General features: G+C 46.1%; 1 protein-coding gene across 1 annotated transcript in view; it reads right to left on the bottom strand.

Annotated features, from left to right (window-relative positions):
* Window positions 1-26,487, bottom strand: part of LOC134340289 (plexin domain-containing protein 1-like) — a 536,023-nt gene that overhangs the window by 192,805 nt on the left and 316,731 nt on the right. The window contains exon 8 of the mRNA XM_063037340.1: window positions 18,055-18,150. Within this exon, the coding sequence (XP_062893410.1) occupies window positions 18,055-18,150 (96 nt within the window). The remainder of the gene's footprint in view (window positions 1-18,054; window positions 18,151-26,487) is intronic.

The raw sequence follows: 26,487 nt of genomic DNA, 5'->3' as shown, positions 1-26,487 counted from the left end.
CGTGACATATCTCACTTGGGGGATAGTCGCAACCCTCTGTTCTCCTGGTGCTACATAGGCCAGACAACCTGGAGGTCTCCTGACTCTTTGAGACCTCTGTATCCTATCATCTATGTTTTCAGTTTCAGACACTCCTTGGGATACTCCTGGTCTACATGGCGAGGCCTCCCCTGTCTCTAACTCGTGCCTTCCGGCAATTCAGGCCCCTCTGCTACTTGGCTCAGCTCAGCTTCATTCCCAGTTACTTTAGAGCCCAGCCCCGCCCCTTTCAGGGTCCTGCTGAAAACCTGTCTGTTCACAGATAGTCCCCCCGATTTCACCTGCCTCAATGTGAGAAGGGTTGGGATTCTCTTCCTCAAATTAGTGGAGAGTTAGCAAAACGCAGCATATACCACACCCCCATTTCCTCATCCTCCAAGTTGGAATCAGGGCGGGGTCCAGTCTAATCTTTCCTGCTGCTTGTCCTTTAGTCTCCCCACATCACCGCAGAGTCCTCTTACTAGGTGTAGGGTCTAGGTCAGGGTCTGGTTCAACATACACTTCTTGTCCCAGAGGTAGAAGGTGGTTCTGATGGAGAATCTTGACTGGCCCATTCTCATCCTCTAGTTTCACCTGGAAAACTGGTACATTTGGCATCTGACTCTCCACTACATAGGGCGTAGCCACCCAGCGGTCAGCCAACTTATGCTTCCCAGGTAGCTCCAAATTCCTTATGAGGACTCGGTCTCCCGGCATGAGTTAGGAGAACCTAACCTTTTGATCATACCTCCAAGGTCTCCAAGGTTCCAAGCATGTCTAGCAAGGTCCGATTGAACCTCTTGGGCTGGGAATCACCCTACAGGTGATAAGGCGTAGTCCTTGACTTCCCAACTCCAAGCATGCTCAGTAACTCATATATGAACCTACTCTCGAAATCCCATCCCTGATCACTATGTATCCACCTAGGGAGGTCATAATAAATGAAATACTTCTCCCATAACACTTTGGCCACTGTGGACGTCCTCTGGTCCTTGGCAGGGAAAGCATATCTGGTGTAGTGGTCTGTAATGACCAAGACATTCGCCATGTTGCTGGCATCTGGCTCTGTTGATAGGAAATCCATACACACCAGGTCAAGGGGCCCCGTACTCTGTAAGTGGAACAAGGGAGCTGCCCTCGTAGGCAACATCTTCCTCCGTACACATCGAATGCACAACTTGCAGTATTCTTCGACCTCCGGCTTCATTCAGGGCCAGTAGAACTGGTCTCTGAGCAACCCATAGGTCTTTTCAACCCCCAAATTGGCCAGAAGTCATAGTCATAGGCATAGTCATACTTTATTAATCCCGGGGGAAATTGGTTTTCATTACAGTTGCTCCATAAATAATAACTAGTAATAGAACCATAAATAGTTAAGTAGTAATATGTAAATTATGCCAGTAAATTATGAAATAAGTCCAGGACCAGCCTATTGGCTCAGGGTGTCTGACCCTCCAAGGGAGGAGTTGTAAAGTTTGATGGCCATCATCATCATGAAGTGACTTCAACACAATCTTCTGATACTTCTCAGGCAGGACCAGTTGGGAACGCCGAGTCTGGTTCTGAGGCGACGTGATCTGGTATGGGATCTGGTTCCTCAACTCCAATCTGGGCCATTCTCTCAGTAATGGAGACATCGCAACGTGTTTCATCTTGTCTGCTTAGGCCACGTCCCCTCTCGTAATCGCTGACCAAATGGTATCTATGCACAGGTCGTCTCGCTGAGCGGCTGCCACTTCCCCAGGGCTCATTCTGGCATCTGTGTTGTCTTCAGAGCAGCCAGATTGCAGTAAACTTGTCGAATGGCACTGTTAGAAACTCTCAAATGATCTACCACTCGATTCTGCTCTTGTCTTTCCTCTGCCTACCCTGTGATGGAAAACTGGCACATGGCTTTCACCCCAGGGGCAGGAATACTCTCCCACTCTCTGTCCCTGTCCAGCCTTTCATGTGCACGTCGGGACAAAGCGTCAGCATCAATGTTCCTGCTTCCCGGCCGGTACTTCAGGCTGAAATGAGAGGCAGACAACGCCGCCAACCACCGATGGCCTGTGAAATCCAGCTTCGCCGAGGTCAGGATATAGGTTATTGAGTTGTTGTCTGTCCTCACCACAAATTTGGCACCATATAGATAGATAGTGGGTAGTGGCTCCATATGTCACTACTACAGGGTGTGACGACCCTGCCTTACACGAGTCCTGGGCTCAGCTGGCTCCGGCTGACAGTACCCGGTATGGGTCCCTATCCAGGGTTACGGAACCCACTGCCTTGTGGGTATCTTCGGGAGAAGAGAAGGCTGAGGAGTAAACCCTACACAAATCCGGAGTGGAGCCCCTAAGGCAGTTGGGTGACGTATCACGTCACCTCCTGGCAGCTCCTGCAGCCAAGCTAATGCCAAATGTACTGCTTCGCATTCCTTTGGACCACATCTGCGAGGCCGAGAGGGGGATTATGATGTCTGGGCAGCCCAGGATCTCCACATTCATCGCCCAGGTCTGCGCCCTGGAGAGGTCACTCTGGTGTTGCAGCAAAGCAGCAAAACCAACACAGGAGGCAGCAGCTACGAGTTATAAGTCCACCTTGATTGGCATAAGGTATGGGCACTACGGGTTGCCTCCGACAGTGGGAGAGATCACTGCATCTCACTGATCAGCTACTGCCCGCCTCAATCTGGGAAGCCCCCGGACAATTGGGTGCTGATTCGCCACTGTCTGCCTGCTTCAATGGGTGCTTGGAGCTTAGATTTGCCTCAAAAAGCAGACAGCTATCACTGCACCAGGCAAACCACAGAGAAGAAAGAAGAAACCACCAGTCATGCGACTGGCCACCTGGAACATTAGGACCATGTGCCCTGGCCTCGCAGACGACCTGCAGCAGATCAACGACAACAGGAAAACAGCAATCACTGTCTCTGAGCTGAGGGTGCTGGACATCGACATAGCAGCACTGCAAGAGACCAGGCTTGCTGCAGACGGCGTGCTGCGGGTGAGGGACTATACCTTCTTTCGGCAGGGCAGACCACCTGAGGAACCCCAACTGCATGGCATCGGCTTTGCTGTCAAGAACAGCCTACTATCCATGCTAGTTCCTTCCACCGGTGGGTCAGAATGCATCCTTTCCCTCAGCCTTTCAACGTCGTCCGGTAAAGTGAACATCCTGAGTGTCTACGCTTCAGCGCTGGGCTCACCTCAAGAAACAAAAGACCAGCAAAATACCAGAATCTGAACACATCATTCTGCTTGGTGATTTCATTGCTAGAGTCGGATCTGACCACAGCTCACTTTGGACACTTTGGCGTTGGCAAGATGAACGACAACAGCCAGAGACTGCTGGAGCTTTGCTCCTATCACAAGCTGTGCATTACCAACATGTTCTTCAAGATAAAGCCTCGCCATAAAGTCTCCTGGAGACACCCAAGTTCTGGACACTGGCATCAGCTAGATGTGATCATCACCAGAAGAGCTGCCCTCAACAGTGTGCTTCTAACACGCAGCTTACACAGTGCAGACTGCGACACAGACCATTCCATCGTGTGCAGCAAAGTCTGACTGAAACCAAAGAAGATCCACCACACCAAGCAGAAAGGATGTCCACGCATCAACACTGCCAAGGCAGTGAACCCAGAACTTCGCACGAATCTCAACTACCAAATGGAAGAGGCTTTCGAAGCAAATACAGCCACAACCATGGAGGAGAGGTGGCAATTCATTCGTCACACCGTCTATCTACAACACCTCCATGTCATCCCTCGGGAAGAAGGAGAGGAAAATCCAAGATTGGTTTGAACCTCACCTGTCTGTGATGGTACCTGTCATTGATGCCAAGAGAGAAGCTCTGATCAACTACAAAAGAGACTCATCAGGAAAGAATCTCACTGTACTGAAAATGGCAAGAAACAACGATCAAAGGACGGCGAGACGCTGCGCAATTGACTACTGGCAGAACCTGTGCCAGAACATCCAGACCTGCGCCGACCGTGGCAACGTGCAAGACATGTATGAGGGGATGGAGAAAGACTGCTAGCAAGATGGCTCCGTTGAAGTCCAAAGATGGTGAAGTCATCGAAGACCGTGCCAAGCAGATGGAGAGGTGGGCTGAGCACTACCAGAACCTGTACTCCACTGAGAACATGGTCACTGAGTCAGCCCTTGCCAGTATCCCTGCTCTACCTGTCATGAAAAAGCCGGACCTGCCCCCAACAGAGGAAGAACTCAGCAAGGCCATCGACTCGCTTGCTCACGGCAGGGCACCAGGCGAAGACGGCATCCCTGCAGAAGTGATCCAGTGCGGGAAACCAGTGCTCCTAAGCCATCTTCACGAGCTGCTCTGCCAGTGCTGGGAGGAGGAATCAGTTCCCCAAGACATGCGAGACACAAACATCATCACATTGTTCAAGAATAAGGGAGACCACAATGACTGTAACAATTACAGAGGCATATTCCTGCTGAACACCATTGGCAAGGCGTTTCCCGAGTGGTTCTGAAGTGACTGCAGACACTGGCAGAATGTGTCTATCCTGAGTCCCAGTGTGGCTTCAGAGCAGAGAGATGCACCATCGACATGATCTTCTTACTCAGGCAGCTGCAGGAGAAGAGCCGGGAACAGAGACAGCCTTTGTACATTGCCTTTATCGATCTGACCAAAGCTTTCGACCTGGTTAGCAGAAGAGTCCTCTTCGCACTCCTGAAGAAGATCGGATGCCCTTTCAAAGCTGCTGAATCTCATCACCTCTTTCCATGACGGCATGCAAGGGACAGTACAATTCGATGGATCATCCTCAGAGCCCTTCCCCATCCAAAGCAGAGTGAAGCAGGGTTGCATCCTTGCCCCGACACTCTTCAGGATCTCCTTCTCCCTCATACTGTTGTACGCTTTCAGGACATCTGATGATGGAGTGTACCTACACACTAGGTCCGACGGCAAGCTCTTCAACCTTTCACGCCTCAGAGCAAAGACCAAAGTGCGTCAGGTCCTGATCTGGGAGATACTCTTTGCTGATGATGCCGCCCTGACATCACACACACAGTCTGGTCTCCAGAGGCTAGTCAGTTCCCTGGCACATGCTTGCTGAGAGTTTGTCCTCACCATCTGAGATCATGGATCAGGACGTCAGCGAAGCCCCCAGCATTAGCATCGGCGACCACACCCTGCAGGCGGTAGATGAATTCACCTACCTAGGATCGACAGTCTCCAGCAACCTGTCCCTCGATCCAGAGCTCAACAGGTGAATAGGGGAAGCCGCCGCTGCTACAGCCAAGCTGTAAAAGAGAGTGTGGAAAAACAACAAGCTCACCACAGCCGCCAAGATTGCAGTGTACAGAGCCTGTGTACTGAGTACTCTTCTCTACGGCAGCGAGAGTTGGACAACCTATGCGCGCCAAGAGCACCACCTCAACAGCTTCCACCTACGGTGCTTGCGTCGGATCCTGGGCATTTCCTGGAAAGACCGCGTGCCAAACAAGGACAACCTGGACCAGGCCAGCATGCCAAGCATGTATGTCCTTCTCACACAGCGACGACTGTGCTGGTTTAGCCACGTCCGCCGCATGCAGGATGGCCGCATCCCCAAGGACATCCTATACGGAGAACTCGCTGCAGGATCCCGGCCCATAGGGTGCCCACTGCCGCGTTACAGGGACATTTGTAAATGTGACCTGAAGTCTGCTGATATCAGGGTGGACACTTGGGAAGAGACAGCTGCAAATCGCTGCACCTGGCGACAGGCTGTACGTAGAGGCATTACCAATGCAGAGGAAAAACGAACTCGACTGTGGTCGGACAGAAGAGAGGGAAGGAAAGCTGTGGCAGTGACTACCCAGCCGCAGCCATCAGCCTTCGTGTGCAGCAGCTGTGCCAAGGACTGCCGCTCGGGAATCGGCTTATTCAGCCACAACCGACGCTGTTCCACACCCAATTGAGTCCTAAACTGGGCGTATCCGTTGTCTACTTAGACAGATGGAGCCATTAATTACATTATAGGTAGTCACTTAGCTAATCCACCACAGCCCATTTCAATTCCAGGAACTCCAATTTGTGTGTGGGGTAGTTCACTTGGAGGGTGACATACTCTGGCTTACAAACGTGACACGTCTTAACCCTGTGCCTTGACCCTGATTCAAGACACCCCCCCCCCAAGCCCTCACTGCTGGCATCTGTATGCAATATATATGGCAACTAGGGATCTGCAAAAGCCAGCTCAGGCACTTTCGTCAGCAGCTCTTTCAGCAACTGAAAGACCTCTTCACACTTCACATCCTATCTCACTCCAAAAGGCTCTGAAGGGCTAAGGTAATCTTAAGACCATAAGATACAGGAGCACAAGTAGGCCATGCAGCCCATCGATTCTGCTCCGCCATTCAATCTTGGGCTGATTCAATTCTTCCAGTCATCCCCACTTCCCTGCCTTCTCCCCATACCCTTGATGCCCTGACTAATCAAGAACCTATCTATCTCTGCCTTAAATGCACGCAATGACTTGGCCCCCATAGCCGCTCATGGCAACAAATTCCACAGAATCACATCTTTAACATCCTCTCCTCTCATCCTCCTTTTCTTCCCTAAGAGAGGATAACCGCACAGAAGCTGATTTAAATGGTAATCCACTTTAGAGTAGCTCTTCACGAACCTCCGATAGTACCCACAGAATCCAAGGAACAAGTGCAGGGCGCTCAAAGTCTGTGGCCTTGGCCATGTGCTCACTGCCTCTATCTGAGACGGATCCATAGTGTCATGGTCCGGATCGGGGTCCCTTTAAACTTACCTTGTTCATGTTACGATCCGGACCGTTGATTCCCTGTTTTCCCTTGTCCCTCGGCTTTGGTGATTAGAGGCAATTAACGCTTGGCTGAACCAGTAGTTTATAGTCTCCGGCTTTCAGCCATTCGGTGCGGGAGCATCTGCAAAGTCATCAAAGGTACGGTGTGCCGATGTCATCTGGCCAGAGCAAGCCTAGTCTCTGCTGAAGCGAGTGCTGGTAATTCGCCCTTCCTCACCGGAGCAACCCTGTCAAGTTACCCTGCCAAAGCGAGCCTGCAAAGTTTCCTCATCAAGGTGGGTCTGTCAGTTAACCCGCCGGAGGGAATAAAGAACCACTGTCTACTGTTCCCGGGTCGAGTCGAGAGCTCGCCAGTACCCGGAGGCTCCAAGTCAAGTCCTGGCTCCGGCGGCATTCAAGCACTAAGTCAAGTCCTGTCCCTGGCGGTCTGTGATTCCTGTCCTACCCCGCCGTCTGAATCCCTTCTCTGCCCCTCTCGCCTCTAGCCCTCGTCCGCAGCCCTCGCCTGCACTTCGGTCTAGTTCCATCACCGGAGCTAGATAGGTACTGTCTGGTGTGCTTTCGTGTTGGTCTTGTCCTGTCCTTGTCTCCGTGGGGTAAGTCAGGCCGTCTTGCCGTTGCCCCACGGGGGTCATGAGTCCCGGCCCTATGTCCTGTACCCAAGGAGGGGTCCCGGCTCTCTGTTCTGTGTGTGAGTCCCGGCCCTATGTCCTGTTTCCAAGGAGGGGTCCTGACTCTGTGTTCTGTGTGTGTGTCCATGGTTACATGTACCTGCTCTCCCGAGACCGAGGCTCTGTTTTCCATGTTCCTCCTCTCCCTAGCCCATGTCATGTCCATGCCTGGTTCTGGGGTCCGAGCCCGAGGCAAGACCCAGGTATGGGGTCCTTGCCCAGTCTCGGGCTCGGAGTCCATAACGTAGCCTCTTCCTGTCTCCTCCAGTTCGGGGATCCGATTCCGAGTCCAAGCCCAGACCCTAGGTCCCAGCCTAGCCGTAGTCCTGAGTCCTTGTCCAGTTCGCTATTCCTGTTTCTGCCTTGCTCTCCTGGTATCGAACAATAAACTAAATCTAAGTAACCTCACAAGATGTGTCTTGCATTTGGGTCCACCCTTGCTCCCAATGCCGCCATTGCGACACATAGCTGCTCTATCCCATGAGACTAAGTGCTCAACATAGTTGACAGACGTCTTGCAGAACTGGCACTTGTCCAAGGGAAGTTTTAACCCTTCAGCTTTCAGGTGGCCCAGTACCTTCAGTAGCCTCACTTCATGTTCCTCCAAAGTGAACCCGAATACTATGAGATCATCCAGATACACCAATACCTCAAGAAAGTTCATATCCCCCACAGTTTTCTCCATGACACGTTGGACAGTCACAGGGGCTCCCGAGATGCCCTGGGGCATCCTTTCAAACTGGAAGAATCCCAGTGGACATATAAATGCCATTTTCCCTTTGTCATCCTCATTCATGGGGATCTGATAATGCCCACCCCTCAAGTCCAGCACACTGAACCACTTCGCACCACTCAAGCACGCCAACACGCCTTCGATCCTTGGGACTGTATACTGGTTGGGGACTGTATACTGGTTGGGGACTGTATACTGGTTGGGGACGGTACGCCTGTTCAGAGTCCTATAGTCCACACACATCCGTACCTTTCCATTCTTCTTCCTGGTCGCCACTATTGGAGACACATAAGGGCTTCTGGACTCAGTGATGATCCCAGCTTCCTTCAAATTCTGCAGATGCTGCCGAACGGCTTCCACCTCTGCAGGCGCCAATCACCGTGACCTTTCTCTGAACGGGCTGTCCTCTGTCACCCATATGGTGTGGTGAGTGCTCTTGGAACAACCCACATCAAACTCGTCAGTAGAAAAGATATCTTCCAGCTTCAACATCTTGTCTACCAGCCTCTTCTTCCAAACACCAGATACCGGGGAATCCCCAAAGTTAAATGAATCACCAGAAAACTTCCCCTTTTTCGGAGAGAGTTTCTCCTTGGCTTGTCTCACAGGGACACTAGACATTACCATCACTGGGAAGAGGTGCACCATTGGCATCCCCCACGTGAGGGTGACCTCCCACTCCGAAGTGTTCCTGACACTCACTGTCATCCTGTTCACTTGTACAACTGAGAGCTTCTGCAGTTTGGGCCTCACCAGTACCCCAGCAGGTAGGCCTGACTCCTCTTCGTGGTCTTCTGGAGTATCCACCAAGAGGGCCTCGGCCTCAGGCATTCTGGGAAATTTGGAGTTTCCCACCACTCTCGCTACTTCCCCAACCCATAACACGACTAATTTTGACTGGGTGAACCACACAGTCTCTCATTTATGCTCAGGAACACAGGGTGAATGGACAATGTTTTCAGAAAGCTCTCTCCAACATCCTCCTTGCAGGCTGCCACTAGCCTCTTCACAATAGGAGTATTCGTCCCCACGAGAATTGAAACTTTGTCTTTCTCAACCAGCTCCGGACAAGCCAGCACTAATGTATAATGGACCTCAGCTATTCCCACATCTGCCTCCGAAAACTCCAGCTTCAATGACAAGTAACCATTGTACGGATAGTCATCCGTACTAAGACCCCAGATCTCCAGCAAACTGAGTGGCATCAGTGGTAAATGCATCAACTGCCTGTTGTAAAATGAACGGTACAGCAGAGTAACCTGAGAGCCAGTGTCAAGTATGGCTCTTGCATAAATACCCTCAATCCATAGCAATACACTGGAACTCGGCCCCACTCAGCCTTCAGGAATAGGGCTTTTTGCTTCAGGGTGTTTCTTGATATGTTGCTGGGAATGCGTTCCTCCGAGACACCAGGCCTGTTCCCTCACTTGGTCCCTCTGCTTAGGTACCCGGGGGCTCACTCTCCGAGGGTTTTCCTGTCCTTCACACTCCTGCCTGACGAGTTCCTCTTCACTACAGTTATAACAGACAATATTGGTCACTCCCCTTCTCGCAGGACCCCATTCACTTGCACCCCTCTTATTAGTCTGTTCCCTCAGGGGTCCGACTCCCTGTCAGCTTTATTATGCGGGGTGGCCGCACCCACTGATAACAACCGGGACATCTCAGTCCTAAACTCTGCCATGAGCTCCTTCACCACTATCAGTGGTCACTTTAGCCAAGGAGGCTACTACCAAGGACTGTACCCTGCTGACAGAGGCCTCCCATGCCTCCATTGCATTCTCCTCCTCTCTTACTTCTCTGGTCAGCTTGACAAACGAAGGAGGGGGGACACGACTTATGAGACATTCAGAGACCCCAAGCGATCAGGTCCTGTGACTTAGTGCCTTTTGTCAATTGGTCCATTCTTAACTGATTCACCTCAGCGGTTTGAATGATAAGCAACTCAGATGCCTCCCTAGCCGGAAAATGTAGGTGGAAAGTTTCTCCCCCTTCTCCTGAAACATGTTCTGAAACCCTATCATAAGCTCTATTGGGCTTCCTGTCAGGCCAAACACATTTTCTAGCACTTGCATGTAGCCTGCCGAAGTAGCAAAGGGGTTCTGTGTCTTTATGGATCTCACTCCATCGGCAGCCTTCAAACTTTCACTGTCTTTTTATGGCATCAAATCACTGCCACTTATCCAGCATCTGAGAGGTCTGCTCTAACCACATCTCATACTCCTCTTTCCCCTCGGGGATGGGCTTCATTCCTGAGAACATTATCGGCTTTTGATGGCTAGAACCCTCTGCCTATGCACTGGGCCATTTATTCGCCAGAGGTAAGGGTTGATACCAACTCAGAATTCTCACTCCTCATTTGGGGACTCATTAGACATTCCAAATCAGACCACTCCTTCGCCTCACTCTGCAGAAATGAGAGCAACCAGTCTTTGAAATCTCCACCCCCTGCTATGGGCGACTCGGCTTGTGATTCAGCACATTCACCTCACTACCCTCCTCCCGGAAAGTATGGACAGCCCATGGGCCCCCCTCTCCCAGGCCCCAATAGTACCAGACAGTTCTACTGCCGTTATGTCAGTGCTGGTCTGAACTAGAACAAAGTCTTTGCCCGTCATTTTATCAACCCCCCGCTCCACCCCTGCGGCATCCATAACCATGTGCAGTGCCCTGGTTCACATCTTTACTGTTATGCTGTAGGTATTTCATTTAGCAGCTCTGTAATAGCAGTCTATTCTGCTTTCAGCTTGTTTGGGTTATTGTTGAATATAAGGAATGTGTGCCATCCAATTAGTGGGAGGTTCTCTTGGTGAGAGAATGTGAGGTTGGTCTTGGGCTTGTGTTTAGCGGAAGATGGAGAGAGAAGACAGTGGAGAGACCTGGAGAGACACTAGAGAGACGATACTCCCACAATGAAACACTCTGGTTTCCTTGGCTGTGTAAGTCTAGGGAAGACAATTTCCAGCCCTGCCAAATATATGAGATTGAGACGTGAGCCCACCCCCCCAACCAAACCCCGGTTTGTGTGGATGCTGTGTAATTCGCTACCCTGTTACAAATTAGTGCCACAAAATAACACAACAGCACACTGCATACAATTAAAGGAATTATATTTATGAATCTTAACCAAAGGGTTAGTAAAGAATAACAAAAAGAAAAGGGCCCATTCTAATTAAACAGTCAGATGTGTACAAGTTGGAGCTCATCTTGAACTTCTCTGTCACTCACACACTGACCCTCGGTCAACGTGAAAGCACAGACCAACTTCCGAATGTCACTCGCAATCCATCTCGAACAAATGGGTCTCCCACCGGATCGTATGCCATGACTGGTTCTCCCCAGTGTCTTCTCTTTCCATCTCCCGCTGAACAGAAACCCAAGATCAACCTCATATTCCCAAACCAAGAAAACCTCTGCTAATTGGATGGCACACATTCCTTATCTTCAACAATAACCCAAACAAGCTGAAAGCAGAATAGACTGCTATTACAGAGCTGCTAAATGAAATACATAGAAACATTGAAAACCTACAGCATAATACAGGCCCTTTGGCCCACAAAGTTGTGCTGAACATGTCCCTACTTTAGAAATTACTAGGGTTAACCATAGCTCTCTATTTTTCTAAGCTCCATGTACCTATCCAAAAGTCTCTTAAAAGACCCTATCGTATCTGCCTCCACCACCATCGCCGGCAGCCCATTCCATGCACTCACCACTCTCTGCATACAAAAACTCACCCCTAACATCTCTTCTGTACCTTCTTCTAAGCACCTTAAAACTGTGCTCTCTTGTGGCAGCCATTTCAGCCCTGGGGAAAAGCCTTTGACTATCCACACGATCAATGCCTCTCATCATCTTATACACGTCTATCAGGTCACCTCTCATCCTCTGTCACTCCGAGGAGAAAAGGCCGAGTTCACTCAACCTGTTGAAATATCTGCAGCATAACAGTAAAGATGTGAACCAGGGCATTACAGTTGGTTGGTCAGTCAATTGGTTGGTCGGTTGGATGTGCTATGGTGCGCGGCTCAGCTTCTGACTCACCAAACCCTTTCTATCATGTAAAGTCAGCCGTGGAACACTCTCCACTTAGCCTGAGGAGTGGAGCACTTGACAAACCATGGCAAAACAGCCCACTGATTGGCACAGAACAACATTGATATCCTTCTCCCACTGTCCACTGAGGCTAGTGTGTGTGCAAAGTACAGAACTCTAACTGGAACATAAAACAGTACGGCACATGAAACAAGTTCTTCCCACAAAGTCTGCACTGAGGTGATATGATTAAAACTAAATCTCTCTGCCTGTACATGATCCAAAACCCTCTATTCCCTGCAACATTCATGTGACTACCTAACAGTCTCTTGAATGCCAGTATTGTATCTGCTTCTACCACTAGCCTTGGTAGCCTGTTTCAGGCACTCACCACTCTCTGTAGTAAAAAAAACTTTGCCCTTTTCACCTTCAATGCATGTCCTGTAAAATGTGATATTTCTATCCATGGGAAAAGAATTGTGACAGTCTTAACTATCTATGCTTCTCATAATTTTATAAATTTCTATCAGGTTTCCCCCCAGCCTCTGCCACTCCAAAGAAATCAACTCAAGTTTGTCCAAACTTTCCTTAAAGCTCATGTCTTCAAATCCAGGGAGGATCGTGATAAATTCTTTAGCACAGGGGTCCCCAACCCTTTATGCACCGCGGACTGGTTTAATATTGACGATATTCTGGCGGACCGGCCAACCGGGAGGGGGGTAAGGTGTTCAAGCAGGGATAAACTCACCTCAACATGTCTTTTACAGTGAGGGTTGCCAACTTTCTCACTCCCAAATAAGGGACAAAAGTAGCAGTCAAGTCCCGGGACACTTTACCCCAGGAAAGACTACCAGGACCATGAAGCCTCGCGCGGGCACCTGTGTGTGCATGCGTGACGTGCGCATGTGATGTGTGCACACGTGTACGTGCTGATTTTTTTCCCCACAAATCGGTTTTGCCTTCATCTTCCCCACTATACTGTACATACAATATTTCTACTTTATATAGGCTGTGTATTTATCATATCATTCCTGCTTTTATTATAGGTTAGTGTTATTTATTTTTGGTTTTATGTGTTATTTGGTATGATTTGTTAGGTTATTTTTTGGGTCTGGGAACGCTCTAAAATTTTTTGCATATAGATTAATGGTAATTGCTTCTTCACTTTATGCCATTTCGGCACAAAAGGTTTCATAGGAACGCTCTACCTTAGCGGGGGAAATACGGGACAAACCAATTTAGCCCAATATACGGGATGTCCTGGCAAATACGGGACAGTTGGCAACCCTATGTTCAAGTTCAACAGTGCATGACAGGGAATGAGGAAAGGTGCAGCTGACTCGTATCATTTCCTCACGGCCTGGTAGCACATGCTTTGCGGCCCGATGGCTGGGGACCGCTGCTTTAGCACGTTTCCCAAACCCTCTACATCTTTCTTGTAATGGGGCAATCAGAATTGCAGTCAATACTCCATGTACTACACATAATGCTCCAATACTCACTGCCACACCTCGGCAAGCTAATGTACCATTGGAACTGTATCACTGTTTCGTCATGAGCGTTGGGTAAAAATCCTGGAATTTCCAACCAAACAGCGCTATGTGAGCCACTGAGCATTTGATCACTCTGGGCCTGTACTTGCTAGAGTTTAGAATAATGAAGGGGGTCTCCTTAAAACCTATTGATTATTGAAAGTTCTCGACAGAGTGGATGTGGAATGGGAGATTCTACAACTGGGAGCACAACCTCGGAATAGAAAGAGGTTCCTTTAGAACAGAGATGAGGAGGAATTTATTCAACCAGAAGGTGGTGAATCTGTGGAATTCATTGTCACAAATGTCTGTGGAGGCCAAATCATTGGGTATATTTAAAGTGGAGGTTGACAGGTTCTTGATTGGTCAGGGCATCAATGGTTATGGGGAGAGGTAAGGAGAATGGGGTTGAGAGGGTAAGTAAATCAGCCATGATGGAATTGCAGCGCAGACTCGATGGGCCAAATGGCCTAATTCTGCTCCGTGTCTTATGCTCTTCTGGTCTTCACCAAAAAGATTGCAGCAGTTCAAAGCAGAAGCTCATTACCATCTTCTCAAAGCAATTAATGAGGGGCAATAAATAATGAGACACTTGTAAGAGAAAAATATGAAGAAATAAAGACAACATGCACTCCCTCCTTCCTAAGGTGTGGTGCCTAAAACTGCTTACACTGCTATATACTTTAGCTTTCTAAGAATCAATCTACACATATTTGCAATTCTAAACTTAAAAATTCTTTCCAAGATCGAAAAGGGAAGCCATGATTGTGTGGCGGTTAGCGTGATACTACTACATCACGGGGTGTTGGAATTTGGAGTTCAGAGCTCAGTTCCGATGTTCTTCGTAAGAACATTTGTACATTCTTCGCACGAGAGCATGAGTTTCCTGCATGTGCTTTGGTTTCCTCCCACAGTCCAAAGACGTACCGGTTGGTAAATCAATTGGTCATTGTAAATTGTCTTGTGATTCGGCTAGGGTTAAATAGGTGGGTTGCTGGGTGGCCCAGCTTGTTGTGTTGAAAAGGCCTGTTCTGCACTGCATCTCTAATAAAATAATTAATTAACAGATAAATGAATGTATGAATAAATAAATAAACAAGCAAGTAAATAAATAAATAAATATGTCTTTTGAAGCTTGTTAGTTGTTGGCACAGTTTCCTGCTACAAGAATACTAATTATAACGGTACTGTGAGATATGTCCTTGTATGACTGTGGTCTGACAATGAATCCAGCTAGCAATGATGAAGGATAGCAGAACACTTTGTCAATTAAGCAGCATCAGCGACTGAAATAATGAGCTCTCTGGGCAGGCTCACTCACTGGTCTGCATTTACGTCAGTACAGGCCAGTACTTCTTAACACCGCAGCTACACCAAGTTGGAAAATGAGCCAATTTCTTTATGGTGATAGATTCCATCAAAGTTGCATCTACAAGGATGGTTCTGGTTTCTTCCCCCTTCCTTTCCAGTTCTGACGAAGGGTCTGGGCCTGAAATGTTCACGTTTATTCCTCTCCATAGATGCTGCCCAAACTGCTGTGTTCATAGTCATAGTCATAGTCATAGTCATACTTTATTGATCCTGGGGGAAATTGGTTTTCGTTACAGTTGCACCATAAATAATTAAATAGTAACAAAACCATAAATAATTAATAGTAATATGTAAATTATGCCAGGAAATGTCCAGGACCAGCCTATTGGCTCAGGGTGTCTGACCCACCAAGTTTGTAAAGTTTGATGGCCACAGGCAGGAATGACTTCCTATGACGCTTTATGTTGCATCTCGGTGGAATGAGTCTCTGGCTGAATGTACTCCTGTGCCCACCCAGTACATTATGTAGTGGATGGGAGACATTGTCCAAGATGGCATGCAACTTGGACAGCATCCTCTTTTCAAACTCCACCATCAGAGAGTCCAGTTCCATCCCCACAACATCGCTGACCTTATGAATGAGTTTGTTGATTCTATTGGTGTCTGCTACCCTCAGCCTGCTGCCCCAGCACACAACAGCAAACATGATTGCACTGGCCACCACAGACTCGTAGAACATCCTCAGCATCGTCCGGCAGATGTTAAAGGACCTCAGTCTCCTCAGGAAATAGAAACGGCTCTGACCCTTCTTGTAGACAGCCTCAGTGTTCTTTGACCAGTGCAGTTTATTGTCAATTTGTATCCCCAGATATTTGTAAGCCTCCACCATGTCCACCCAGGGGTCACCGGTTTCTTAGCCCTCCTCAGGTCTACCACCAGCTCCTTAGTCTTTTTCACATTAAGCTGCAGATAATTCTGCTCACACCATGTGACAAAGTTTCCTACCATAGCCCTGTACTTAGCCTCATCTCCCCTGCTGATGCATCCAACTATGGCAGCATTCCTCCAGCATTTTATGTGCATTGCTCTGGATTTCCAACATTCATAGAATCCTTTGTGTCTACAAGAATGGTTCTTATTTTAGGATTCCATCTCAGTGAAGGGGCATGTCTGGAATAGTTCCATGGCTTTCCTGGCAATTATGTCCCATCCTACCTTTGGAAAGGTTTGCTGGAGGTCATACCAGTGGAGGGGCCTTGATTAATCGCTCAGGGGATCTACTGGTAGGCTTGGCCAAGATGGCCATTCATGGGTCCAGGCAGCAGACAGTCGAGGGCTCTGCTCGAGCCAACTGCCTGCACCTCTTCCAGGGTTGCGTTTGCAGTTGGGTGTCCTTAGAGAGGGAGTATGTGGTCATTTATGAGCGCAGTGTGGGATTTACAGGAATAGTGGACACCCTCCCCCCAGGGAATTGAGTATATTATATATAGTAGTAACCATATTTTAATTTAAAATTGTTAACTGTCTTGTAAATCCTTATATTTTGTGTATTTTATGTGTGAGTAAACTTTTATAGTTCTGTGTAAAAGAAAGGGGGCCCTGATTAACACTCATCACAGTGTGGAGTTTGGCCCTGTGAAGAATCTGTGACCTCTCATTAAAGAGAGACTCAAAAACTCAAAAACTGCTGTCACCTTCTGCCAAAGTTCTTGCAACCACTGTGACTCAGGAGCAGTGCAGTCAAGACACCCCGTTGATCCAGTACTTCCCATTAGTTTTCAGAAACTTGGATGTTTCTACAAACGTAGTTAAAATGACCAATAAACTGCCAGCTGTATTAATGTATTCAAATAACCAACTGTAAGTGGATTACTCAACAGATCCTTGTCTCACCTCTATTCAGAATAAGTAGGCCAGGTTCCTGCTTTGCATGATAACCTCTGACATGGGTCCAACTTCGTTTCTGAGAATTCAGCTCTAAAATCCAGTGGACTTTGTACAAAGCAACCCTGCCTTCAGGTTCTGATACCAGCAACCCCATCTTTCTTAAGTGCTTATTTCATGTTATTACTACCAGGTTTAGGAACAGTTTTTATCCTGCAACCATCAGGCGCCTGAGCCAGCATGGATAACTTCACTCTCCTCAACATTGGACTGATTCCACAACCTATGGACTCACTTTTAACAGCTCTACAACTCGTGTTCTCAGTGTTATTTTTTTTTATTTCTGCAATTTGTCTTCTTTGGCAAATTCATTCTCAGTTTTTGTTTATGTATAATTTTCATAAATTCCATTTTATTTATTTAGTATTCTATAATGCCTGCAAGAAAATGAATCTCATGTCAGTATATGTTTTTATGTTTATATGTTCTGCTGCTGTAGCCCATCCACTTTAAGGTTCAACATGTTGTGCATTCAGAGGTGCTCTTCTGCATGCCACTGTTGTAATGCATGGTTATTTGAGTTACTGTTGCCTTCTTGTCAGCTTAAACCAGTCTGGCCATTCTCATCTGACCTCTCTCATTTTTTACCCTCTGAACTGCCACTCACTGGATTGCTTTTTTGTTTTTGACACCATTCTCTGTAAACGCTAGAGACTGTTGTGTGTGAAAATCACAGGGGATCTGCAGTTTCTGAGACACTCAAACCACCCCATCTGGCACCAACAATCATTCCATGGTCAGTTACTTAGATCAGATTTCTTCCCCATTCTGATGTTTGGTCTGAAAAACAACTGAACTTCCTGACCACGTCTGCACGGTTTCATGCATTGAGTTGCTGCTACGTGATTGGCTGATTAGATATTTGCATTAATGAGCAGGTGTACCTAATGAACTGTGTGTATACGTACTTTGATAGTAAATTTACTTTGGTGCCATAAATGGAGAGACATACAGAGGTCACATGGAAAACGAGATGGCACACACAGTGGAGAGCTGTAATGGCGGAATGTACAGAACCCTGAGATTGTAACTTACTGGAAACTGGAGTGAACTCAAAGGCGGAGTTGCTCCTAATCTTTGTCTTGTCCATTTCCACCCTGTGATATTCGTAAATTGTTCGACTCTGGCCATCTGTGAGATATAAACAGAACATATAATTAAGAAAGGAACAGTTGGATGAGATTCTATCCAGGAATCTGTATATCTGTTGGTGGATAGAGAGCCTCTCTCAGTTCCTCAGTTGGATTCCATACTGCAAATTAAATCCATATGCTTTTACTCTGTACCTACAAGATCCAGTGAACCAAACTCTCTCCATATAACTCTCTAACTCCTTCCAGATTTCTGCATTCCTTATTCTTGTAACTCTACCCAGAGTGGATCAATTGATCAGAATCATAGTCAGAATCAGGTTTATCACACTGATATGTGTCAAGAAATGTATTGTTTTTGTGGCAGCAGTACAGTGCAAGACATACAAACTACTGTAAGTTACATTACTATCGTTGATATCTCCCTGTATACTCCTGCTTTCGTTGCATTGTGATCACTGGAGTTGAGTATGATGTTCTCCTAAGGGGTTGTCTATCGGTGAGTCCTCAGGTGGCTGTAGAGGCTGATCTGGGACCCACATACTCTGGTGCAGTGTAGACAAGAGTAAGTGGCTGTGGTTAGTGGTTGGGTCTTTTGGTTGTTCAGTCTCTCCTTTCACAGCTGCTGTTTGTCCTGAGGCACAGCGGTGGTCATTCTCATGTAACACAGCTCCCTTTTGAACAGATTTCCTCCAGGTGTATCTGTTGAGTGGAAAATTTTAGATCTAATGTTGAATTTCTCCAGGCTAATTTTGATGTTTTCTTTGAAGTATTTCCTTGGCCCACCAGGGGCTCACGGCCCTTCCTTCAACTGGGAGTAAAGGATCTGTTTGGGGAGACGTGAGTTAGGCATCTGAATGGCATGACTTGTCATGACATCAGAATTGGTATTGCTTTGTCATGATGGAAATGCTATTCATATTGCTTCTTCCATAACACTGATGTTCATGCATCTTTCTTTCCAGCTGATCCTCAATATCTTTGGTCAGATCCTTTGGTGGTATTGTTCCAGGGATTTCAGGTGTCTATTGTAAATGCTCCATGATTCTGCTCCATACGGTAATGGAGGACATTATGTAAAACAAGACTCCTGCTGTAACTAAGGGCTATATCAATATTTGTACTCTCTTGACATCCCCATTTTCTATTTCTTTCTTCTTATCTTGAATATTTAGCTCTCCTTCACCCCTTAGATAGTGCACAATACTCCACAATATCTGCTACATCATATTAAACCTTTGTCAAGTTATTAAAACAGTTACAAATACTAATAACAGTTAAAACACAGCTTGTATTTTATTTGTAACAGGCACAAAATGCTGGAGGAACTCAGCAGGCCAGGCAGCATCTATAGAAAAGAGTACAGTCGATGTTTCAGGCCGAGACCCTTCAGTAGTTCTGTTGCTTGGATTTCCAGCATCTTCCGATTTTCTCTTGCTTGTGAAGGTAAAGATTAGTTTTATTTGTTACATGTGCACCAAAACATACAGTGAAATGCATCATTTCAAATCAAGTCAGTGAGGATTATGCTGGGCAGCCTGCCAAAGTCCCAGTGCCAACATAGCATGCCCACAACTCACTAACCCTAACTATACATCTTTGGAATGTGGGTAGAAACCAGAGCACCTGGACGGAACCCATACACTCACAGGGAGAATATCCAAGCTTCTCACAGGCAGTGGTGGGACTGAACTCTGATCTTACAGCTGGCACTGTAATAGTGTTAGTCTTCCTTTGTTCTCTAATCTTAGTTCCATGAATGTGCATACAGCTTGTTTCCTAAAGAGGCTGTCTGAATAAACCTCAAGCGCTCAGACTAGCTAAGTCACAGGAAGTGTCAGTGAGAAACTGGTAGAATACAGTGAAACACTTGTCTTACATACTGTTTATACAGATCAAATTACTACACAGTGCATTGAGTTAGAATAAGGGAAAACAATAACAATGCAGAATAAAATGTAAAAGCTTCTGAAGATGTGCAGTGCAGGTAAATGATAAAGTGCAAGATCATAATGAGGTAGATTGTGGGGCCAAGAGTCCTTCTTATCGTACAGGAGATCCATTCAAGAGTCTAATAACAGTGGCCCCTTGACAGAAGAGTCCTTGAGCCTGGTGGTATCTGCTTCCTCCTGGCTTTTGTATCTTCTGCCCGATGAGAGTGGGGGAAAGAGAGGTGTCCAGGGTGAGTGGAGATTTTTGATTAATAAGGGAATCAAAGTTTACGAGGAGATGGCAGGAGAATGAGGTTGAGAAGGAAAATAAATCAGTTTATAAATCTGCCCTCGATAGGCAGAATCGGCTAATTCTGCTCCTCTGTCTGAAGATTTTATGGTTTTATGGTTGTAGCATTTGGATGCAAAGAGAATTGCAAACATGAAGGTAAGAATATTTACCAGTTAAAACTAGTTAACCCACATCCATTTACGTTTGTATTTATAACTTGACTGAAACTCCTTACAAGACAATGACTAATTTGAAAAGCAAGATGCAGCATAAAACTGGCAGCTAATTCTATGTCCCTCAGTGTGTAATTCATCGGTTTTGTTGTACATGTCCTTAATTCTCTCTCAATGAAATTTGCTTGCCCTGAGCTTATCTGCACAATGCCACAGGAGGTCTATTAATATTCTACTTTAAAAGTCATACATCATTCATCTTCTAAAACTCTTAAATTTGCAGTTTGTCGCAGTCCTCCAGTTTATTGACTGCACTGTCTCTTTAGTCACCTGAAAGCATTGTCTGCCTTTGCTGTAAATCTTCTTCCTCTTTTAGCTTACAGTTAAGTTGCTAAGCTTACTTCTGATACTTTGTTTAAAGCTAGAGAGTGACCCTGGAATTAATTCTCCATAAATTCATCTCACAAACCATTAAAACTGCAAGCTTCAATCACTGGATTTTAGCTTTCATCAAGTGTTTTCAAGTCCAAGAAATGCTTCCTCCCAATCCTTCCACTGCAGTGCTGCTTAATGGACTTTGATATCATGCTATTCACTGGTCTGCTGAATTGAACACGAATGCTAAGAGGGAACTGGAACTTTCAAAGCAAATACAAAACAGAACATGTGCTAATAGTATGAACCAATGCTCCCTCTTTAGGATTGTCACATTGCCATGGTGGAGAAGCTTGTGAGTTCTGGAGATTCTGAGAGCGATGACGCCTGGAGTTTAGCTCCTGCTAAGGTCACTCATGAAGATAAGATCAAGGGGGAGGTTCTCAACAAAGGGCAGTTCAGCCAACACCTCAGCGATGGAGCTGACGGAAGATGATGATACATCACAATGGCAGTGAAGGGTCCCCAGTCGTCTTGCACTCCATGCCACTGGACCCTGTCCTCAATCTGTCAAGGACAGTGTGGTGGCTGCCCATGCATCAGCATGTTAAATAAAGTCATGTGCAGGTGTTCTCCATTATGGAATAACTTCTTGGAAGAACATCATAAAGGACTTGAGCGATCACAATACTACTACCTCTTTGTCACAGTGAGGGGTATGGGGGATATGTAAGGCAGATTTGGTACTGGAACTCACTGTGTGTTAGGCACTATGGAATGAACAAGTGGGCTCCCTTGTAAACTGAGCAGAAATATATCAGCACCAGGCACTAGTGCCTTTATTTCCTCAGGAGGCTAAAGAGATTTGGCATGTCAAAGTTAAAAGTTCAAAGTAATTTTATTATCAAAGTATATGATATCAAGGTATCAAATCAGTGTTATGATAATTGTGGGGGATTTTAACATGCGAGTGGATTGGGAAAATCAGGTTGGCACTGGATCTCGAGAGAGAATTTGTAGAATGTCTGCAAGATGGCTTTTTAGAACAGCTTGTTGTTGAGCCCACTAGGGGATCGGCTGTACTGGATTGGGTATTGTGTAATGAACCGGAGGTGATTAGAGAGATTGAGGTGAAGGAACCCTTAGGAGGCAGTGATCATAACATGATTGAGTTCACTGTGGAATTTGAAAAAGTGAAGCTGAAATCTGATGTGTCGGTATTTCAGTGGAGTAAAGGAAATTACAGTGGCATGAGAGAAGAACTGGCCAAAGTTGACTGGAAAGGGACACTGGCGGGAAAGACGGCAGAGCAGCAGTGGCTGGAGTTTATGTGAGAAGTGAGGAAGGTGCAAGCAGGTATATTCCAAAAAAGAAGAAGTTTTCGAATGGAAAAAGGATGCAACTGTGGTTGACAAGAGAAGTCAAAGCCAAAGTTAAAGCAAAGGAGAGGGCATACAAGGAAGCAAAAATTAGTGGGAAGACAGAGGATTGGGAAGTTTTTAAAACCTTACAAAAGGAAACTAAGAAGGTCATTAAGAGGGAAAAGATGAACTATGAAAGAAAGCTAGCAAATAATATCAAAGAGGATACTAAAAGCTTTTTCAAGTATATAAAGAGTAAAAGACAGGTGAGATTAGATATAGGACCGATAGAAAATGATACTGGAGAAATTGTAGTGGGAGATAAGGAGATGGCAGAGGAACTGAACGAGTATTTTGCATCATTCTTCACTGAGCAAGACAGCAGCAGTATACCGGACACTCAAGGGTGGCAGGGAAGAGAAGTGTGCGCAGTCACAATTACGACAGAGAAAGCACTCAGGAAGCTGAATAGTCTAAAGGTAGATAAATCTCCCGGACCAGATGGAATGTACCCGCGTGTTCTGAAGGAAGTAGCTGTGGAGATTGTGGAGGCATTAGCGATGATCTTTCAAAAGTCGATAGATTCTGGCATGGTTCCAGAGGACTGGAAGATTGCAAATGTCACTCTGCTATTTAAGAAGGGGGCAAGGAAGCAAAAAGGAAATTATAGACCTGTTAGCTTGACATCGGTGGTTGGGAAGTTGTTGGAGTCGATTGTCAAGGATGAGGTTACAGAGTACCTGGAGGCATATGACAAGACAGGCAGAACTCAGCATGGATTCCTTAAAGGAAAATCCTGCCTGACAAACCTATTACAATTTTTTGAGGAAATTACCAATAGGCTAGACAAGGGAGATGCAGTGGATGTTGTATACTTGGATTTTCAGAAGGCCTTTGACAAGGTGCCACACATGAGGCTACTTAACAAGATAAGAGCCCATGGAATTACGGGAAAGTTACATACGTGGATAGAGCATTGGCTGATTGGCAGGAAACAGAGAGTGGGAATAAAGGGATCCTATTCTGGTTGGCTGCCGGTTACCAGTGGTGTTCCACAGGGGTCCGTGTTGGGGCCGCTTCTTTTTACATTGTACATCAACGATTTGGATTATGGAATAGATGGCTTTGTGGCTAAGTTTGCTGATGATACGAAGATAGGTGCAGGGGCCGGTAGTGCTGAGGAAACGGAGAGTCTGCAGAGAGACTTGGATAGATTGGAAGAATGGGCAAAGAAGTGGCAAATGAAATACAATGTTGGAAAGTGTATGGTTATGCACTTTGGCAGAAGAAATAAATGGGAAGACTATTATTTAAATGGGGAAAGAATTCAAAGTTCGGAGATGCAATAGGACTTGGGAGTCCTCGTACAGGATACCCTTAAGGTTAACCTCCAGGTTGAGTCAGTGGTGAAGAAGGCGAATGCAATGTTGGCATTCGTTTCTAGAGGAATAGAGTATAGGAGCAGGGATGTGATGTTGAGGCTCTATAAGGTGCTGGTGAGACCTCACTTGGAGTACTGTGGGCAGTTTTGGTCTCCTTATTTAAGAAAGGATGTGCTGACGTTGGAGAGGGTTCAGAGAAGATTCACTAGAACGATTCTGGGAATGAGAGGGTTAACATATGAGGAACGTTTGTCTGCTCTTGGACTGTATTCCTTGGAGTTTAGAAGAATGAGGGGAGACCTCATAGAAACATTTCGAATGTTGAAAGGCATGGACAGAGTGGATGTGGCAAAGTTGTTTCCCATGGTGGGGGAGTCTAGTACGAGAATGCATGACTTAAGCATTGAAGGGTGCCTATTCAGAACAGAAATGTGAAGAAATTTTTTTAGTCAGAGGGTGGTGAATCTGTGGAATTTGTTGCCACGGGCGGCAGTGGAGGCCAAGTCATTGGGTGTATTTAAGGCAGAGATTGATAGGTATCTGAGTAGCCAGGGCATCAAAGGTTATGGTGAGAAGGCGGGGGAGTGGGACTAAATAGGAGAATGGATCAGCTCATGATAAAATGGCGGAGCAGACTCAATGGGCCGAATGGCCGATTTCTGCTCCTTTGTCTTATGGTCTCATAGTCTTATATGTGTGTCACCGCATACAATCCTGAGATTCATTTTCTGTTGAGCATTCATAGTAAATACTAAGAAACATAATAGAATCAATGAAAAACTGCACACTATCAAATATGCACAATATGCAAAAGACAAACAATTGTGAAAATACAAAAAAGAAAAAAACAAATAATAATAAACAAATAAATAAATAATATTGAAAAGACAAGTTGTAGAGTCCTTGAAAGTGAGTCCATAGGTTTTGGAATCAGTTCACTGTTGAATGCAGTGAGCTTATCCACTCTGGTTCAGGAGCCTTATGGTTGAGGGGAAATAGTGTTCTGGAACCTGGTGGTGTGGGTATTGGGGTTCCTGTACATCCATCACAATGGCAGCAGCGGGAAAAGAGCATGGCCCGGGCGGTGGGGGTTCTTGCTGCTTTCCTATGACAGCACGCTTTGTAGACCTGGTCAATGGTGTAGACACTTTTTATAGATGCGTTCTACGGTGAGGACCCTCTTTGTAGATGTGTTCAATGGTGGGGACATTCTGTTGATGTGTTCAATGGTGGGGACACTCTTTGTAAATGTGCACAATTGTGGGGAGAACTTTACCTGTGATGGACTGGGCTGTATCCACTGTTTGATTCTCTTCAATGTTTATTGATGCAACATATGAAATTTCGTATCTGAATGCATCAGTGCTTGGTACGGCAACTGCTTTGCCGGAGACCTCAGGAAACTGTAGGGGGTTATATTCACAGCTTAGCACAGCCTTCCCTCTCTGGTCTCTGTCTATACTTCTCACTGCCTCAGTAAAACAGCCAACATAATCAAAGATCCTATCCACTCCGCAATTCTCTCTTCTTTCCTTCCCATTTGGCAGAAGATACAACAGCCTGAAAGTATGCACAACCTGGCTCAAGCAAGGCTTGCTGTTATAAGATATTGAATGGTTCCCTAGTACAATAAAATGGACTGTTGACCTCACAATACACCTCTTTATGATATTGCAGCTTTTGTCTACCTGCACTGCACTTTTTCTGCAACTAAGACTTTATTCTGCACTGTTGTCGTTTTCTCTTGTACTACCTCAATACACTGTTGAAATGAATTGATCTGTATCTAAGACAAGGATCTCAGCATACCATGGTACATATGAGAATAATAAACTAAGTTACAACTTATACCTGACCTAAACCATGAACAGCGTTTGCATAGAATTAGCCATTTAGAAGTGACAATGCATTTGAGGAGTTCAAGTGCAATGGGGTGTTTGCTATAAGCTCATTGGAAGTAAAGTTAGAAGGGAGTATTTGGGTGGGTTTGTTATCAACTTCAGATATTCAGATATTCTGAAGCTAAGGCATATCCAGTGGGAGGTGAGTCAATGACAAAGCTCCTGTTTTGTACAGCAAAGACCAAGGCTTATCTGAAAGGCCTAGATAAAGTGGACATGAAGAGGATGTTTTTTATTGTGGGCAAGTTTAGGACCAGAAGTCACAGTCTCAGCATTGAAAGACATCAATTTAGCACAGAAATGGGGCAGAATTTCTTTTGCCAGAGGGTGGTGAATCCGTGGAATTCATTGCCACAGATGGCTGTGGAGCCAGGTCATTGGGTACACTTGAAGCGATCTTGATAGGTCTCGATTAGTAAAGGCATCAAAAGTTACGGTAGGAAGGCAGGAGAATGGGCTTGAGAGGGATAGTAAATCAGTCATGATTGAATGGTGGAGAATTTGAAATGGCCTAAGTTTTCTCCTATAGCTTATGGTCTTATGGACTAAAGGTTCCAAAAGATGGTGAGTTCAAAATAACATGTCAAAATCATAAAGCCAGTGAAAGAGTCTTTGAAAGAGTTGAGGATTGGATGTAATTTGTCATCCAGCTCAGATAGTTTAGCCCTGACACTGTAATTTGAAATTGCAAAGGATTGACATCAATTTCAGGCCAATTTTAATGCATCACAAGTATTTCAGTCCGACAAAAGGGAAACCTTCTGTGCCATGGGATAAGGAAATTCCCGTTGGCTGTATCTGAGGGCAATTGAAGCTACTCTCATGACTATCTGAGAGAAGATTCTCCAAATAACCAGATCATAGTTGCACTTTTGCCAAAGAAAGCAGATTAAGATAATCGAACAGCTTTGTTTTGTACTGGAGGTTTTCAGCAAGGGGATTTTTATGAGGTGCAGTCAGTC

Source organism: Mobula hypostoma, chromosome X1 (assembly GCF_963921235.1).
Source record: "Mobula hypostoma chromosome X1, sMobHyp1.1, whole genome shotgun sequence".
Taxonomy (NCBI): Eukaryota; Metazoa; Chordata; class Chondrichthyes; order Myliobatiformes; family Myliobatidae; genus Mobula; species Mobula hypostoma.
Note: the sequence above shows the minus strand (reverse complement) of the source record. Positions and strands in the feature narration are given on the sequence as shown.